Raw genomic sequence first — 17,272 nt, 5'->3', positions numbered from 1 at the left:
CCCTACAAAACATTGGTACTAGCACTGGCTCCAAATCTGGTGGAGCCTTGGATATGATAGCCTGGGTGCATCACCTGCCCTGTCACCTGGCCCATATGCCTGCCCTTTCCCAGAGGCCCAAAAGCCAGTTCTTTTTGGATGTTATAAGTCACAATCAGAACGCAAAGAGAATGTAAAATCTGGCAGAATTCAAACAAGGCAGAAATAGAGAATGATAATAAGAGAAAAAGAGAGAGAGAAGCGAAAGGGAGAGTTTGCTGGGATACAGGAGTGAGGATACCAAACTAGCAGAAGTGAAGAAGAGGCCAATCCCTTTAAAGATTAAAAACAGACTATTCCATTCAAATAAACCTATTGCCACCAGGGAATTAAACAGAATGACTTCTTTAAAAATGTGTTTTCTGCCCAAGAGAGGCCTTTTTTGTCATCCACAACAGATCTCCTGCCTGGCATAGACCACAGCCAAAGAGGGACATGTCAACTTCTTCATTAATTTTGCGTGGTTGTAGTGTTGATGCCCTCACATACCTAGCCATCTTCATTTGGCGTGAATGCTCATGTCCTCTCCATTCAGAAAGCAAACATGAAAAAAGTGCAAATCATTGCCACTGCTCTTACATTATTTTTAACTGTTTTTCCTCACAACAAGAGAGTATCTGAAGTGACCTGGAACTCCATGCATTGCAAACAATTCACCAGAGGCACCACTAGTGCCTTCTCTGCTCAACTGGGATGTTGTCTGGGTTCTGTCCCCACACATTTACTGAATGTGCATCCAATGCCACACCCCACGTCTCCCTATGGCTCTGCATTATGAGGTGAGATGTGCTAACACAGCTGGCTGGGGAATTCTGGGAGTTGAAGTGCACAGGACTTAAAGTCGCCAAGGTTGAGAAAAACTGTGCTAACAGAATACATGCACTCTCTGAGGAACGGGTGTCAAAGAAGTCCCAGAAGAAATACAAATGTATGAATGGTATACTAAGGCCAAAGACAGGTTCTCTCCACCTGCTATGTACTTTGGAGTATTGGAAAGACCCCATTCTGTTTTTTAGAACATTTAGGGGGGAAAAGATAGACACAATTTATTCAAAGCTCTTTAGTATTAGAAAATGCCAACATTTCATCATTTTAGCTTTTGACTTGAATACCAGTGTACTTTAATAATGGAGAATATTTTAAAATACATATGTAGGCTTTGTCCCCCTGCCCATAGTTCGATTTCTTTGCCTTTGGTTATCTGAGTAGTGAATTCCTTGAATTACACAGCACCATCTCCCCGCCACCTATTCCTCTCTTTGACAGTTAAAGCCATCGGGGACACAGAGTGACAACGAGGGAGAGAATTTTAATAGCCTTTTTTTAAAAACGTAAAATAGGTGCATTCCAATCTACTAGAAGCTTAAAGCACCTCTTTTGTTGCTTTCTATAATTAAAAAATGATATTGTATAAACTGACAGTTCATAGCTAAATTTCAATGACACATTATTGGGATCTCCAAGAGTCCCCCAAAAAGAGATTCAGGGCCATTTTTAGGCAGCAGGCTTCCTTCTTCGCAGTAACTTCAGATTCTGCAATGCCAAGGACTTGCTCAACTCCAGACTGATTTTTAATGCTGGAATTTCTAGATCTATTTACACAACAATAAGCAACGTAGTCATTCTGGGGAATGTGTGTGCGTGTTATGCTGCAGCTGGCGGGTGGCAAGCTAGGTGAAGACACGTCACCTACATGCAGTCCAGGTGCTCTGGGCAGAAGCCACCACTGCAAACGCCTACGAAGCATTTCCAGAAGACAAGTCCTGTACGTGGCAATAGGGGCAGGGCAGGAAGCCACCTCATCAAAGTCTTGTACTCACAACTGTCATCTCTCCAGATAACTACCGTATTTTTTTGGAGTATAAGATGCACCGGAGTATAAGATGAACCAAGATTTTGAAGAGGTAAATTTTTAAAAAAAGTTTTTGCACTCTGCAGGCCTCCCAAACCCTCTGCATGGCTCATTTTTTGTGAAAAATGCAGAGAGTTTGAAAGGCCTGCAAAGTGTTCCTGGGTGCTGGGGAGGCAAAAATGAGCAAAAAACGGCCTATTTTTTTGCCAAAAAAGGGCATGCATAGCCTTTAGGAGACTTGTAGAGTGCTCCTGGGGGCTGGGGGGAGGGGGGCAAAAACAAGCAAAAGTGTAGCCCATTTTTTGCTCATTTTTGCCCTCTCCAGCCTCCAGGAGCACTTTGCAGGCCTCCCAAACCCTCTGCACAGCCATTTTTGTGAAGGGGTGGGATTTCAAGAAGCCCAAAATGCTGTATTCAGCGTATAAGACGCACCCAGATTGTCACCCTCTTTTGGGGGGCAAAAGATGCGTCTTATACTCCAAAAAATATGGTAAGTCAGTTTTTTATGACCTACAGCCCTGCCCCACCCTTCTCCCACCCACTCACAGAGCCACTGGGAAGGTTTCTTCTCCTGGCACATGCTCTGCTATAGTGGGGCTTTAGCACAGAGTTGCTCTTCAGGGCAAATCAGAAGAGGTTAAATTACAGCAAGGCACCCTCAGCGTCTGGAGACTGGAGGGAAAACTTTAACAGAGAATCTGTTAGAGAGAAAACATCACCAGGAAGCAAACCGGTGAGGTTGTCCCCTGCTACCTTCTCTAGCCTCCCAGGACACCCTCTGCCTTTTTTTCTGGGCAAACCTAAAATGAAGGTCTGCATTGGTGGTCTGTGAAAACATCTGTGGGTCCTATGTGGAAGCTGAAGGCATCTTTGGAAATAGAGGTGATTTTGAAGGCCGGTGCTTTGCTTTGAGACATGCAACTTTCTTTCTAATAGTGTTTAAAATGGCTCATAGAAATGAAAACATCACCGAGTCTCCAATTCAATAACAAGTCTGTTTGGGGAGGACACAGCTTCCCTCAGTCCAGGAATGTCCCAGCAAAAAGCAGAGTCCTTTCGCGAATTCCCCCAGAAGCCTCTCCTCCCTTTGAGTACAGCAAGCCAAAGCTGTACATACTGTGTGTCAGTCTCCCTTGGCTGCAGGGAAACGCAGAGAACAGTGAGGCCTGATGTACCCCACACACTTGAACTGTGGTGGGAGGAAAGACACAAACAGCACTGGCAAATCCCAAAATGACTGTCCAGGCCAGCCTTTATCCTGGGGCAAAAGCAGAAAAAACGGCCCATCTATTCTGCTTTCTCCTGGCTGCCCTGTCCTTTAAGAGCTGTATGAGGGTCACACAGCAAAACCTGATTGTGTTCCCTGGAAACACACGGAAAAAAGATCATGTGAAGTAGAAACAACAACTGCCTGGTGCTCCCAGAAGGATATTATTTGGAGGGAGGGGGAGGCAGGGAGATATCGGCTCATAATGGGTAGGCTAACAATGTCAAGTAGATAAGAGCTGTGTCACACATCTGGGCACGTACAGTTTTTTTTTTCTGGTTTGGCAGCATCCCAGAGATTATCCTGTTTTTAAACATCTAAGGCCTATTTTAGAGCATTCACTACAGTATGTTTTGCGTGCGTGTGTCTTATCTCAACCTGGCAGAAAACAAACCAATGCTTTCCTCCTCTTTTCAGTCCTCACTGACCAGCCCAGTGTACCACCTCCCACACACCAAGAGATATGGGGATGCAGCCCTGCACCACGAAAGACGGACTCTCTGTTGTGTGGGCTCAAATCAGTCATTCTGTTACTGAGTGAGGCCTGTAAGAGAACGAAAGGAAGGAGAGATGAAATGAAAGAAGGAAGGCTGCAAGCTGTCCTACCTCTTCTGTTTGTAGGTCAACATGGCCTCTGAAATGGGTAGCTGGTGAGATACATTGGCACCTGTAATGAACTGAGCAACTCGGCCAGGGATGTCCACAGTATCTGGAAAGAGATGGAGAGAAGGGGTTGGGAAGAGGCGCGCAGAGCACCAGTGAGGTCCAACAGCTCCTTAAGATCAGATATCCCATTACTGGTCTGCATTGCTTCAGCCAATTCTAGCTCTTACCTGTACTAGGGGCTTCAACTCTGCTAAAGAGCTCTCTCCAGGCAGCATCCAGAAACAGAGTGCTGTATCTATTATCAACTGAACCGAGATACTTGGCCAGCGGGTGAGAGCCTGGGAAGGATACAGAGCATTGAAACAGAGGGAAGAAAAAGCGGAGGACAGAAACAGAATAATTTCCTCATCCTCTCCTTACAAAGTTGAGCCAAAGGTCTGAACAAATTGCCTCACCTCCATATTTCTCTAGCCCATGTTTCCTTTTCCTGGTTGGCATAGCTGCTTTGGCATGCTTAACAAAAAGGAAGGAAGGCTCCCCTGGTTTAGAATACGCCACAGCTTTTCAGAACAGGCGCCAGCGGGCAAGACTCTTACCCAAGGGCACCACGAGAAAACGGAGGTAGTTCAGCCAATCAGGAGTCTTGCTGGCTAGCTGCTCCACAAAAAAGCGCAGGACGATGCTCAGGTAGCTCTGGTCCCCTGCCACAGCCACTTTCACTGGGGGAGGCATGTGGGAGTTACAGTTACAGCTGCGGAGGAAGAGAAATTCTGAGAGGCTGCAGGTCCAGGAGAGCAACAACAAACCTCCCCCCATTACCTCCTGCTAGCACTCCCTCTAGTTTAAAGGTAAAGGTTCCCCTCACACATATGTGCTAGTCATTCCTGACTCTAGGGGACAGTGCTCATCTCTGTTTCAAAGCCAAAGAGCCAGCACTGCCCGAAGACGTCTCTGTGGTCAGGTGGCCAGCATGACTAAACGCCAAAAGTGCATGGAACACTGTTAGCTTCCCACAAAAGGTGGTCCCTATTTTTCTACTTGCATTTTTACATGCTTTCGAACTGCTAGGTTGGCAGAAGCTGGGACAAGTAACGGGAGCTCACTCCGTTATGTGGTGCTAGAGATTCAAACCGCTGATCTGCCGACCTTCTGATTGACAAGCTCAGTGTCTTAGCCACTGAGTCACTGCGTCCCTCTAGTTTAATACCCCCACCCCACCCCAATTGGAAGGTCCTAGCCTTCCTAACTAGCCAACAGTCTTTCAGTTGGAGATAATGGGAAGCTGTGCCTCGTTGCCTTGGAAAGCAGTGGGCCGTGGAAAGCTGGACCAAAAGAAAAGGAACCCCCATCTCTGAAGCTACAACCAGGGTGGCTTCATGGCCCACTTAGCCAAATACCAAAGTTCTCAGGCACATGGATAACTTGGGAAACCAAGTCGGCTGACTATACTCACAATCTCTGAATACGAGAAACAATTGTGTTGAAGGCAGCCTGGACATCTGCCATGGAGCAGGTGGAGACCATGGGTTGCTTGTGTTCTTGGAGCTGATCACACAGGTACTGCCAACATAAAACAGGAAACATAGAGAAAAGCAGCTAAAACAAACACGCAGCATCTCCGGTGTTTCCAAAGTTCTCCTCCTATTCTTGGCTCTGTGGTTTGAATGGGAGGAGACCTGTTCCTGAGCTAACAAGAAGGACGTATTTGGGATTCCACTTTAAATCTGGTATGATGCTTTTCAAGGCAAAATTGTGCCGAGGAAAGTCATATTGAATTTACACGAATGTTTGGCACATTTAGATCAGTGACGTGCGGTGAGGTTGATACCTGGTGAGGCTCAGCAGGGCAGCGGTCGGCCTCCGTGGGGGGAATTTGCATCGCGGGAGCAACCAAGCGCCCGGGTCTGCAGCAAAGGCGCTTGGTGGCTCCCGCGATGCAAAGTGCCCCGCTGCCCCCCCGCTGTCCCGGCCTGCGTCCGCTGCTTCTCCAAGCTCCGCCGCTGGAAGTCCCGGATCGCCTCTGGGGGAAGGCTGAGTGAAAAACGGAGCGAAGCTTCTCTGCGGCTTCCCGGCGCTGCCCAGAGGCTCTTGCAGGAGCACGTGTCAGCGGCCGGCGGCCTGGAGCGGCCCTGGCTGTGAGACAAGGGAGCACTTAAAGTAGCCGCTGCCGCTGCCGCCACCACCGCCCCACCGGGCGAAGGAGGGGCGGTGGCGGCGGCGGCTGCTTTAAGTGCTCCCTTGTCTCACAGCCGGGGCCGCTCCAGGCCGCCAGCCGCTGACACGTGCTCCTGCAAGAGCCTCTGGGCAGCGCCGGGAGGCCGCAGAGAAGCTTTGCTCCGCTTCTCACCCAGCCTTCCCCCAGAGGCGATCCGGGACTTCCAGCGGCGGAGCCTGGAGAAGCAGGCCGGGGCAGAGGGCGGCAGCATCGGGGATGGTGGGGCACTTTGCATCGCAGGAGCCGCCAAGCGCCCAGGTCTGCAGCAAAGAGGCAGCCTCCTCCTTCTCACCCACTCCTCTCTCCTCTGAAGCACGCCCCGCCCAACGTAAGCATGCTCAAGAAGACACGATTGGCTGCTTCCAAATCAGGAGGCGGGAGAATTAGTGCCTCTTTTCCATCTGAACTTCTTTGCCTTTTAACTCTTTATTAACTTTTAGAAGGCGAAAAATTCCTTATGGAAAAGAGGCCCCGAATTCTCTCGCCTCCTGCTTTGGTTAACACTAAGCAGACACCAAGCCACTGTGAGCTGGAATCTGGTAGCAACTATCTTGGCTTTAATTATTTAAAAAAATATATTTAAATTTCTTTCTTTTTCCTGAGGAGACTGGTGAGGCTCCGCCCCCCCTTGCCTCTAGTGACTGCACGTCCCTTATTTAGATTATTACATTGCCTTACTCTTACACTCATTTGATACCATATAATTCCTTAATCTGCAGAGTTATTTATACATATGATCTGGTATACTCCTCTGTAGATTTAATTGTTTTAATGTACATTTAATTGTTTTAAATGCTTTGCCCCCCCCTTTTTTTGGGGGGGGAGCAATGTGCTCTGTAAAGCCATGAACTGCTTTTCACAAGTTTCCCTTCACTTTCAGAGCGGTGGGTTTAGTTAAACGCAACCCTTGTGCAAACAGTCACCTTCAGGGCTTCCTCACCTGGCCTTGCCACTCTGTGATGTTCACCAGGATGATGCTCTCAGGCAACTGCTCATCTGAAACCAGGATCTGGTTGAGCTGATCATACACCGATTTCCGGGGCACCTGCAGCAGCAATGGAAAAACACTTTCAGGACAAACGTCTATGGAGATTCTCAGTCATCCAAGTCATGGTTGTCCCAAAGGTGCTTTTTTTTAAAGAGGCAACTGGACTTTCTGGTTTTTCTTTGAAGATGTTTCAATCAGACTCTTGGAGGAAAAGTGAAATGTCTTGAAAGAAAAATCAGAAAGTCCAATTGCCTCTTGAAAAAGCCCCCTTGGGGAAGATATGGAACCCAGATGACACACCATTAAGTAGAAAAGTGGGGGGGGATAGGGAAGAAAATAACAATATATAAGTATATATTCAAAAGTAAGGTACAAAGGGGAGGGGGACCATAATCAGGATAGATTTGAGAAGGAAAGGGAACAAGAAATGATATTTAATTATTTTTGGGGTTGCAGAAATACCACGCCAAGAAAATAAAAATTAAGAGCTGGAAGAGACACCTACAACAATAGAAAAAGAAAGGACGAGAGGAGGAGAGGAGAGGAGGAAGAGGGAAGGAAGGTAGAGGTGAGGAGAGGAAGATGGAAGGGAAAAGGAGAGAAGGAGAGAGGGTAGGAAGGGGAAGAGGAAGAGAGGAGTAGGGGAGAGGTAAGGGAAGAAGGAAGGGAAAGGAGAGAGGTAAGGGAAGAAGGAAGGGAAAGGAGAGAGGAAGGAAGAAAGTAGAGAATGGAGGGAGGGAGAAAATAAAGGAAAAAGAAGGTGGTGTCAAAACAGGCGAGGGATGGTAAACAAAGCAAACCAAATGGTAAGCTATAACCCTGTAAATGGAATGACAAATGTATAAGAACGATGAATGTAAAAAAGAATAACAACTATGTGAATGTATACCTATAATTGTATATAGAGAAGAAAAATAAAAATAAAAACTTTTCAAAAGAGAAAAAGCCCCCTTGGGACAACCACGTCAAGGACAGTTCCCATCCCTGCATCTTCAAAGACCAGAAAGGTAGCAGAGACTTTGGCTGTCTTGGGAAAGCTCCAAATGTCTCTATTGCTTTGATTTTGTTTCTCCACTCCCCATTTAAGGCATTTCTCTCCCTCTCCCTCCCTTCCCATCCCGGTGGCAAGAAAGAGCCTTTCTCGCACCACCAGCCAGCACCCCGCTCACCACTGCCTCACCTGGCTGTTCTGCCGGGAATCTGGGGAGCCCTCACTGTCCAGGCTACCGGTTCGGTCACTGTGGCCCTTCGAGTTTTGCCGATCCTTGACTGACATACTGCGAGGTCGCCAGAGCTGCTTGTTCTCAGCTTTGCTGAAAGACAAACAGCAGGCGATCAGCACAGGTTGGGGAAGGACAGCCAGGCCTCAGGTGCCCAAAGGAAGTCCCTGCGGCGCTACTGAGCAAATGCCGTGAGCAGCCAGAGCTTCTAAGTCATCAATGGCTGTCAAGACCCAAAGGTAAAGACTGAAGAGGGGGAGGGGAGGCTAAGAGGTTCACACTTGCAACAGGAATTAATTGGACATTATAAACAACAATACTGTTTGTCAAAGTCTATAAAAATCTGACCAAGTGTACCACCACCTATGCTTTGATTATTTATATGCGATGCCAATTTAGAGTTGAAAGGGTTATCTGGGAAAGCATCTTAGGTTTTTGAAGTATTTATTGATTCAATTGCCTCAAGAAATCTTAGGCCAAGAATCCATGCCTGAGCCACAGCAGACTTAGGGGGTGTCTCTACTTGAATATTGGACCCAGGGGGGGGAAGAACCTTTTTTATACTCTTAAAAACCTCCTCTGCATGGGCAACATAGCTGCTACCTAGGCAAGATCAGCTGCCCGTTGCCGACGAGACCTTTCTTACCTGGGGGAAACAGTGGCTGGGAACTCCGGCTTGCTTACATTGCTCAGTTGGGCAAGCCTGTCCATGCTGCTCTCCTTCAACACCGTCTCAGCTGCTCCTCCTGGACAGGAATCGTTTGCCTCCAGCTCCTGAGATCATGTGGTGATTATATTTCCAACATGCCCAATAACCAAAGAAATGACGATGCACAGAAAGCATTGGAAAGTTTGTTTGTGGATGTGTTTTGCTTTGGAGCCCCAGAAGAATGTCAAATGGAATGGCTTGATTGGCATGCCTCTTACCCACCGGTTACAACCTCTTCCTACACCTCAATTCACTAGTCCACATTTCTATTCCCACTGCTACTACATCATTACGGCCATCTCTGTAGCTCACCCCAGCCAAACAGACAGAAGCAGAAAGAATGCTAACAGGAAGGTTGAATTATGAGTTGTTCCATAACTTTCAAAAAAGAGCCAAATTTAATTTCCATGATTCTAGAACACTGTTTCTCAACCTTGGCGACTTTAAGTCCTGTGGACTTCAACTCCCAGAATTCCCCAGCCAGGCTAGGGGAATTCTGCCAAGGTTGCCAAGGTTGAGAAACACTGTTCTAGAAGGTGGGGAGAAAATCCTCGACTGTGCCTGCAAAGCTGCAAGTAGTCCTTGACTTAACAACCGCAACGGTTAACCAGAATCTTAGTTGTTGAGCAAAGCGGTTGTCAAAGTGAGATGTCACCTGACTGCTTCACTCAATGACCACAATTCTGGCGTTCCCGAGTGAGGTCGCTAAGCAATCTCACAGATCATAAAGCAGAGGGAATCCCATATAAGGAGCACAGGGTGTCTCGGAGGAGGGGAGACCTTGGGCGTCCTGGCATCTCTCTGCTCAGGAACTGAAAATCCTCCTTGCCAAAAATCAAGCAGGATTTTCAGCCCCTGAGCAGAGAGATGCTCACATGCAGCTTTACCATGTCTCTAAAGGCCTTCCTCCCTCGGCCCTTATGCTCCTTACGTTACTGCACTTCCTCTCTGTTCAGGGGCTGAAATCCCTACTTGGATTTTGGTTCCCTTTGTCTCTGGGGGCTGGTTGAAAGAGCTCCCTGCAGAAGGATTTCAAGTCCATGTCTGCTTGGATTTCAGTAGAGTCTCCCTTTGGATTTGGATGTGGATTTCAACAATCCAAGCAAACATGGAGCTGAAATCCTTTGGCAGCAAACGTGGAGCTGAAATCCTTTGGCAGGGAGCTCTTTCAGCCAATCCTCAGAGATGAGAAAGAGTCCTCTTAGCAGGCTTGCAGGTTTTCCCGCACTGACTTTCTGGGGAAGACTGCAAATGGCAGTCATAGGATTCTTTGTAAGTGCAAACTGGTTGTTGAGAAGCCAGATGACTCTCACGAGACTGGTAGCGCAATATTCTGCAAAAGTGCTTTACAGGCCACACGGCACCCTTTCCAAAACCATCATTAATTCAAACCATCATTAAGCAAGCGGTCGTAAGTCAAGGACTACCTGTACAAATAAAGAATATGTGATTCCACTGTGCATTGAGATGGTGGGATGAATCAAGCACTGAACTGGCCAGCAGAATGTAGCCCTTGAGAACACAGCATCAACCCAACAGAGCTATGGACAACCGTTGTGTTTTCAAAACTCCCTTCATCATGGCGCTTCCTCAATTCCCCTCATTCCACCCACCACTACTCCAGTAGGTAGAAATGCCAGCAAGAGCTACAAAGATTTCAGTACCCACAGAGACTGTGGATGCTTACAGAGTAGAAGAAAGCACAGGGTACTCTTCTTCATGCGAATGCAGTATTGGGAGTAGTACCCAGAATTTACAGAGTGGGTGACTAGTGGATCTAGCACTGATAAAGGAAGATTAATGCTAGAATTTCCCCAAAGATTGCCAATGTATCTCAAGGGCTCCTTGAGTCATTTTCTCCCACCACCTCTAAAGCTGCTGCTCACACAGACATTAGAACAGATTGAAGCAGGAAGATGCTCAGACCAACCACTTACAAACGCTTCGTTTATGGAAGATCTCAGTTTACTGCTCTAAAAATTCCCCAAATAGTTTGTATAGTCCCCATACATGTGGTTCCTCATGAGAAGCAATATAACAAATCACCCAGAGGAAGCATCTCTTTGTTGTGAGCTAATGAGCTTGATGGGTCAAAGCAAAAAAAAATCACTGCTGTTGTGGGACCACAGGCAGAAGGGCCCCATGAGTATAAGTGGCAACGGTCGGGCACATCTACACAGCGAGTGCCAACCAGAATCCCTGCAGCAGGAGAGATGGCAAGTTTGTTTTATCTTACCGTGTTTTCCCGAAAATAAGACAGGGTCTTATTTTCTCTTGACCCCCAAAATAAGCATTTGGCCTTATTTTCGGGGAGGTCTTGTTATTTTTGAGGTACAGAAGGCGGCGAGCGTGGTCACCTCACGGCTGCTGCTGTGTTGCAATATTTTTGGGGAGGGCTTATTTTAGTTCATGCGCTCAAAAGCCCAATTGGGCTTATTATCCAGGGAGGTCTTACTTTCAGGGAAACAGGATAGGAACACTCAACTGTACAATATTTGGAAATCTGGACCCAAAGACTGTTCTGTTCCCAATGGGAATAGGTATCATTTGCCCAGATTCAGTGTCAAACCGATGGCCATTGACAATCGGAATCAGATGAGCAACGTGTAGTCAACCATTTGCTAATTTGGATGAACTGCCAGATCAGATGGGAGGGTGGCAGAAACGTCATAAAACAGCCAGGAAAGGAGAGGACTCACCATAGCTGCATTTTCCACAGCAGCCTCATCTTGGGTGCGTGGGACACCCACTTTCCACTTCTCTGCTTCTCCCTAGGAGAGTGGGCAGAGAGCAAGCAGGCATGGGGGAGGGAAGAAGAAGACGGATGAGTAGTGACAACTTTGGATCCATGAAATCTTAGGAAAGGAGCAGAAGCAGGGCTATTCCAGACGTAGGAAGAACAAGCACACATCAAAATACAGGGTGCTTTCTCATTGTCCAGGATATTGGAAAGAAAAGAAGTCGGAGAGGAAAATAGCCACCCTCCCTTTCAATTGGCCACTGCAGGAACCCTGGGGGCCCAGCTAAGTAAGTCTGGTTGGCTTGCTCCTATCCTACTTCTTCTACATTGGGGGGGAAAAGAAGCTCATTAAGGAAGACAGAAGAAAGAAAAGCAAATGTGTGTAGCAGGAATTGTTATTAAAGCACAGAGTTTCTGGAGGAGCAAACTGGAAAGTCGGGGGAAGGAAGGAAGGATGGAGAAAGGAAGGAAGGTAGGAAGGAGGGAGGGAGGGAGGGAGGGAGGGAAGGAAGGAAGGAAGGAAGGAAGGAAGGAAGGAAGGAAGGAAGGAAGGAAGGAAGGAAGGAAGGAAAAACAACTCACAGGGCTGCCCGACTCTCGCTCCTGCCCTTTTTGGCTGTGCAGACTGCTGATCTCAGTCTGGGAACCAGAGTGAGAGACGCCCTCAAAGAAGCGCCTGCAGAAGAAACAGACAGACAGACAGACAGACAGAGAGACAGACAGAAAGAGAAATGAGGGAGAAGTGAAGTCACCATAACCCAAGCTTGAATTCCACCCCATTCTCTATCCCCACTGAGCACCACAAGCAAACCCATCACCAAAGCCCTGGCCTTTCAGCAACACAAAAAGATAGTGGATCGGAGGGCCCCCGATCCTTGTGAGCAAAGGGGTTTTGAAGTATCACTTTCAACAGAGAAGGAATCAAATAGAGCAAAGCACTTCTACTTCCAGCTAGAACAAGTATACTCTCCCCAACCAACTAGATTCTCTCAAGTAACTGAACCTACAGAAGAAAACCTATTGTTAGGATTGAAATGGCTGAGGGGGGAAATCAAAAGCAAAACTGAAAGGTAACTGTTACTTATGATTTCTATTCTAGGAAGAGAAACTAAGTGAGTCTGCTTTGGCTCAAGCTTGCTACTTTATTTTGTAAGAAATATGCCCCAGCAGCACAGCTAAAGGATAAGATATCTACATTACAGGATGGTCTAACTCCTGGCTATTGCTCAGCATTAAAACATATTGCTGGGTTCAGGTAAGACTGAGTTGCATGATTTCTATCGGAAGACAAATAAGAGTTGGGAGATACGGAGATTTACTCAAATCTACCTGCAAGAACTCAGATTACACGATTCTTTGTAAAGATCTTGCATTTCCAAGATCTGAAAAGGAGCAGTATAAAGTGTCTGTTGAACACAGGGTCTGCTTCCACAAAGTGGAATCACCCACTTTGAGCTAAGATTTTTTCCCCCCAGATTTCACATGATACAAATCAATAATGATTAAAATGTAAAAGGAGATGAGTTCCTTACAAAAGTCAGACTTTTGCAAAAAAACTTGTCTCCTTTTACATTTTAACCTTTATATTTTGTTTCTATGTTTTAATAATTTACTGTAAACTGCCCAGAGTTTCTCTGTGATGGGGATGGCAAAATGTGATAAATAAATAAAAATAAAACGAATAGCAATAGCACTTTAGACTTATATATCACTTTACGGTGCTTTACAGCTCTCTCTAAGCGATTTACAGAATCAGCATTTTGCCCCAAACAGTCTGGGTCCTCATTTTACCGACCTCGGAAGGATGGACGGCTGATTCAACCTTGAGCCTAGTGGGATTTGAACTGCCAAATTGCAGCCAGCCGGCAGATAGCATAAGTAGCCTGCAATACTGCACTCTAATCACTGCGGCTCTAATGGGATGTGCATGTTTATGCATGTATGTCTGCATAACCCCTCTACAATACTATGCAATGTCAGGGAATACCTGCAAAGGACCATAACCTCAAGGCAAGCTCTACTGAAAGACCAATCTTAGTGTAAAACAGAAGAAAGCTATTCCCATATGCTTCTAACTACCCTAACATTAACTCACTCAGATCAGACCGACGGTTCTTCAAAGATGGAAACATCCATCTGGGCAAATAGATTTCTGATGGAGCTAATTTCAAGGATATTGTCTTAAAAGTGTCATCTCAAGTACACAAAAGCCAATCTTGGGGCTTATAAAAAAAAGCATTACTATATCACTAAATGTACTGAACAGAGAATTTTTCTCAATGGAAAATACCTTCCCCCTTTTCTCAAGTCACGGATGAACTGCAGAACATTCTCAAACTTACAGGACAAACACAACCTTCTTTGTGGATTAATCTCCAAGGCCATTTTCCTGGAGATTTGAGGTGTTCATTATGTACCTCCATTATCTATGCTTCAAATGTGATACAGATAAGAATATTCCTAGCGATTTATCTACCATTAATGAAATAAATTTACAGGAAGTTGTGCAGATATGACCTTCAGGAACGAGGATAACCTTTTCTAAAATGTTTGCTGCCTTGGAAGAAACAGGCATGGCACAACTGGAGTGTTGTGGCCAGTGGCCAGTGGCCAGTGGAGCTGGCAGCAAATTCAGACAGTGAGGAGGTTGGGGAGGAACATGGGCTAGTCCTGGGGTCTGGGGAAGGCTCTGATGAGGGCTCTGTGTCGGAGGCAGAGAGGGGGCCAGTTATCAGCTGTTGTCAGAGTCAGACAGCATTGAGGCAGATGAACAGCTGGAGCCTGTTCCCAGTGTGCGCATGCACAGAGTTGCCAGACGAAGGGAACAGCTAAAGAACAGGGGTTGACTTGGGAGTAAGGCCATAGGTGGACGATGAATAGCCCCTCCCAGAGGAAATAAAAGAGGAGCAGAAGGGGAGTTGAGTTTGCAGGAGACAATTAGTTCGTTTAATTGGTTCATGGCTCTCCCAGACTCCTTGCCAAGTTTTGCAGATATCGGCCTGGCAGCTCTCCAAGCCAGATAAGGTCTGTGATTGTAAATCCTCCCTTGAAAGACTTTGTTAAATGTGAATGAGAAGAATTCACAGTAAATTAATAAAAGGGTTTTTTGTCTCGACAAGGAGTTTGCTTTATGCTCTTGGGAAGCCTAGGTTAGAATATGGAGAAGCTCCAAGGAAGGAATAGCCCCGTTTCCTGTTTTGTAAGCAACCAGTCAGATATTCCCCCAAAGTTTTTTCTACCATAAAAAAAATATAGATTGAGCATTGTCCTCTGACTGTGCTGGACTACAATTCCCAAGCACCAGAGTTACAGCTGAACCCATCTGTAGATCACCTGGTCAGAAAACTCTGCTTATCCTTTTCAGTAAGAAAATATTCCAGTCCATCTAGGCTCTGATTGTCCACTGCACTGTTCCCAATAGTTCCCAACTAAGAGATACAGATTAACTGTAGACCTATTCCATCTCTCAGATTATCACTAAATCCTCCTCATGATTAATAAAGTTGGACGCCTGTCCCCATGAAAGAAAAACCATGTGAAAACACTGAAAGAGATAGTCCACTGCTTCCTCAGGCAAGCACTAAAATACAAAATTCACCCCCAGTCTCTCTCTCTCTCTCTCTCTCTCCCTCTCTCTTCTACCCTCTCATTTGCAAGGCAGACTCAGCATAATTGCCCCAGGGGAGCTTGGCTACTTCATCAATCCCTGCTGGTCTGTTGTGGCTTACGCAGGGCTCTTTTATTAGCCTGTCACATTTAAGGTCAGCCTCAAACTATCCCCATCTATCACCAAATTACTTTATGATCCCAAGTCTCCCTTTTCCCGGCAAATGAATCACAAATGCGGAAACTGTGTCTTGCAAGTCATCAGCCCAGCTGCATTGAGGTGGAAGGAAAATCAGGGCTGCCGTCCCAAATACGGCTCTCTGGGATTGACCCTCAACTCGGGCTTGCTTTGGAGTAGACGTGCAAAGGATTCCTGGCTGGGCGTGGAGTTACTTGAATTTTGGAGACAATGTTGAGAGGCTGAAATCCAAAGGAAAGCTTTGCAGGACAAATATTTCCTGCTACAGTTCATCAAGCCAGACTCAGTGGCTTTTCATCTGAGCTCTTACCTCAAAGTTGGCTTAGGTGTGCTATGAACACTTTCATTATCTTCAATCTCAGGGCCGCTGTCACTGTTGTTGCAGTCCTCAAGGCTGTCATAGAGCAGGCCCAGATCTTCCTCCACTTCTTGGGTCTGATCCACTGGGTCAGAATCCAAAACCTGGAAATCACAAACGACAGTGAGGAAGAAAATGATACTGCAACACAAAGTACTAATTTCATCCATTACTTCATGGTTTCTTTTTTTCCTGTTTTTATTACATATAAAAAGCCATACCCAAAATTAAAATTCTCCTTGCCACTGCAGTAGCGTAAATGGGCCATCTTCAGGCTGGTGTTTTCGGCTTCGCATTTGTGTGAGAAAAGCGTGGTCAGAGCTACCGTCTTTCTATAAATCTTGGTGGGGGGCTGTGGAGTGCTGGCTTTGTTTCAGTAAGTGGATTGATTGGCTGTGTAGTTGTATCATGATTGGTAGATTGGTGCTGATTGGTGCTGGCTGTGTGTCGGTTGTTGTTTTGTGTTGTAACGGCCTGGGTGGTGGGTGGGGCTTGTTTGTTGACTAGGGATGGTTTCCAGATGTCTGGTAGGCGGGAGGTATTATCACATTTATTTTTGTTGTGGGGGTGTTTCTCTATTTAGATAGCTTCCATAATTATTCTCTTGTTGAAGTGTTCAGTTTTGGAGATTAATTTGGTTCCTTCAAAATTAATTTCATGTCCTGTAGCTTTAAGGTGCTGGAAAAGTGAGGAAGTTTTTTTCTTACTGCGTTCTTGTGTTCTGTGATGTGTGCATTTATTCTCCTGTTCGTTTGTCCTATGTATGTTGCAGGGCAGGTTTTGCATGGTATTTCGTAGACTCCTTGGCTTTCCAGCTGGATTTTATCTTTGGAGTTTCTTTTTTTTTTCTCACACAAACATGAAGCTGAAAACACCAGCCTGAAGATGGTGAGTGAGACTTCGCCAAAACGTTGACAAGACAATCTCATTCTTACACGGGAAAACACCCGAATACAACAAGACCAGCATGCCTACACCTGTTAAATATATCACTATGAAGTCATTTTTTAAAACAAAATTAGAGTGTATTCAGGTTTTTATAACAACACTAACTAATAACCCAGCGTTGCCCGGGTATTTATTTATGAGAGGGGGAGGGGTGAATGTCTGGACCAAATGTAATTTCTAATGTTGGATTTTCCCCCTTACCAGCAGGAACCCCTCTTGTGGAGTACTGTGAAGCCTTTACCATGGCAACTCCACTGTGCTGTACAGTAGAAGCCATTTTACGGCAGTACAATAGAAGTCATTTTAAGGCACATCAGGCTGTCTCTCAACAGAACACACACCCCAAGGGGTGTTAGGGGCATCTTACCCCCCACAGTATTTTTTTTTCCAGAGAGTAAAGTCATCTGTGTACCAAATTTGGTTAAAATTGCTCGAGGCATTCCAGAGTTATGCTGGAACATACGCACTACACACACAGCCATTTATACATATATAGATTTGTAATTCAGGGCTTACATATATTTA

At 46.0% G+C, this 17,272-nt stretch overlaps 1 protein-coding gene across 4 annotated transcripts in view; it reads right to left on the bottom strand.

The window, feature by feature from the left end:
* Positions 1-17,272, bottom strand: part of LOC106547720 (phosphofurin acidic cluster sorting protein 2) — a 172,226-nt gene that overhangs the window by 10,009 nt on the left and 144,945 nt on the right. For 2 of the 4 annotated variants that reach the window (XM_087717650.1, XM_087717651.1), the window contains exons 9-18: positions 15,752-15,903; positions 12,219-12,312; positions 11,596-11,667; positions 8,834-8,961; positions 8,148-8,280; positions 6,920-7,024; positions 5,218-5,324; positions 4,361-4,515; positions 3,992-4,102; positions 3,765-3,867 (exon numbers count right to left, since the gene is read on the bottom strand). In XM_087717650.1, coding sequence (XP_087573776.1) covers positions 3,765-3,867; positions 3,992-4,102; positions 4,361-4,515; positions 5,218-5,324; positions 6,920-7,024; positions 8,148-8,280; positions 8,834-8,961; positions 11,596-11,667; positions 12,219-12,312; positions 15,752-15,903 — 1,160 coding nt within the window. The remainder of the gene's footprint in view (positions 1-3,764; positions 3,868-3,991; positions 4,103-4,360; positions 4,516-5,217; positions 5,325-6,919; positions 7,025-8,147; positions 8,281-8,833; positions 8,962-11,595; positions 11,668-12,218; positions 12,313-15,751; positions 15,904-17,272) is intronic. The other 2 variants (XM_087717652.1, XM_087717653.1) reach the window with 2 other exon arrangements.

The sequence above is a fragment of the Thamnophis sirtalis genome, unplaced genomic scaffold, assembly GCF_051295495.1.
Source record: "Thamnophis sirtalis isolate CommonGarterSnake01/CBP01778 unplaced genomic scaffold, rThaSir2_p1.2 scaffold_6, whole genome shotgun sequence".
Taxonomy (NCBI): Eukaryota; Metazoa; Chordata; class Lepidosauria; order Squamata; family Natricidae; genus Thamnophis; species Thamnophis sirtalis.
Note: the sequence above shows the minus strand (reverse complement) of the source record. Positions and strands in the feature narration are given on the sequence as shown.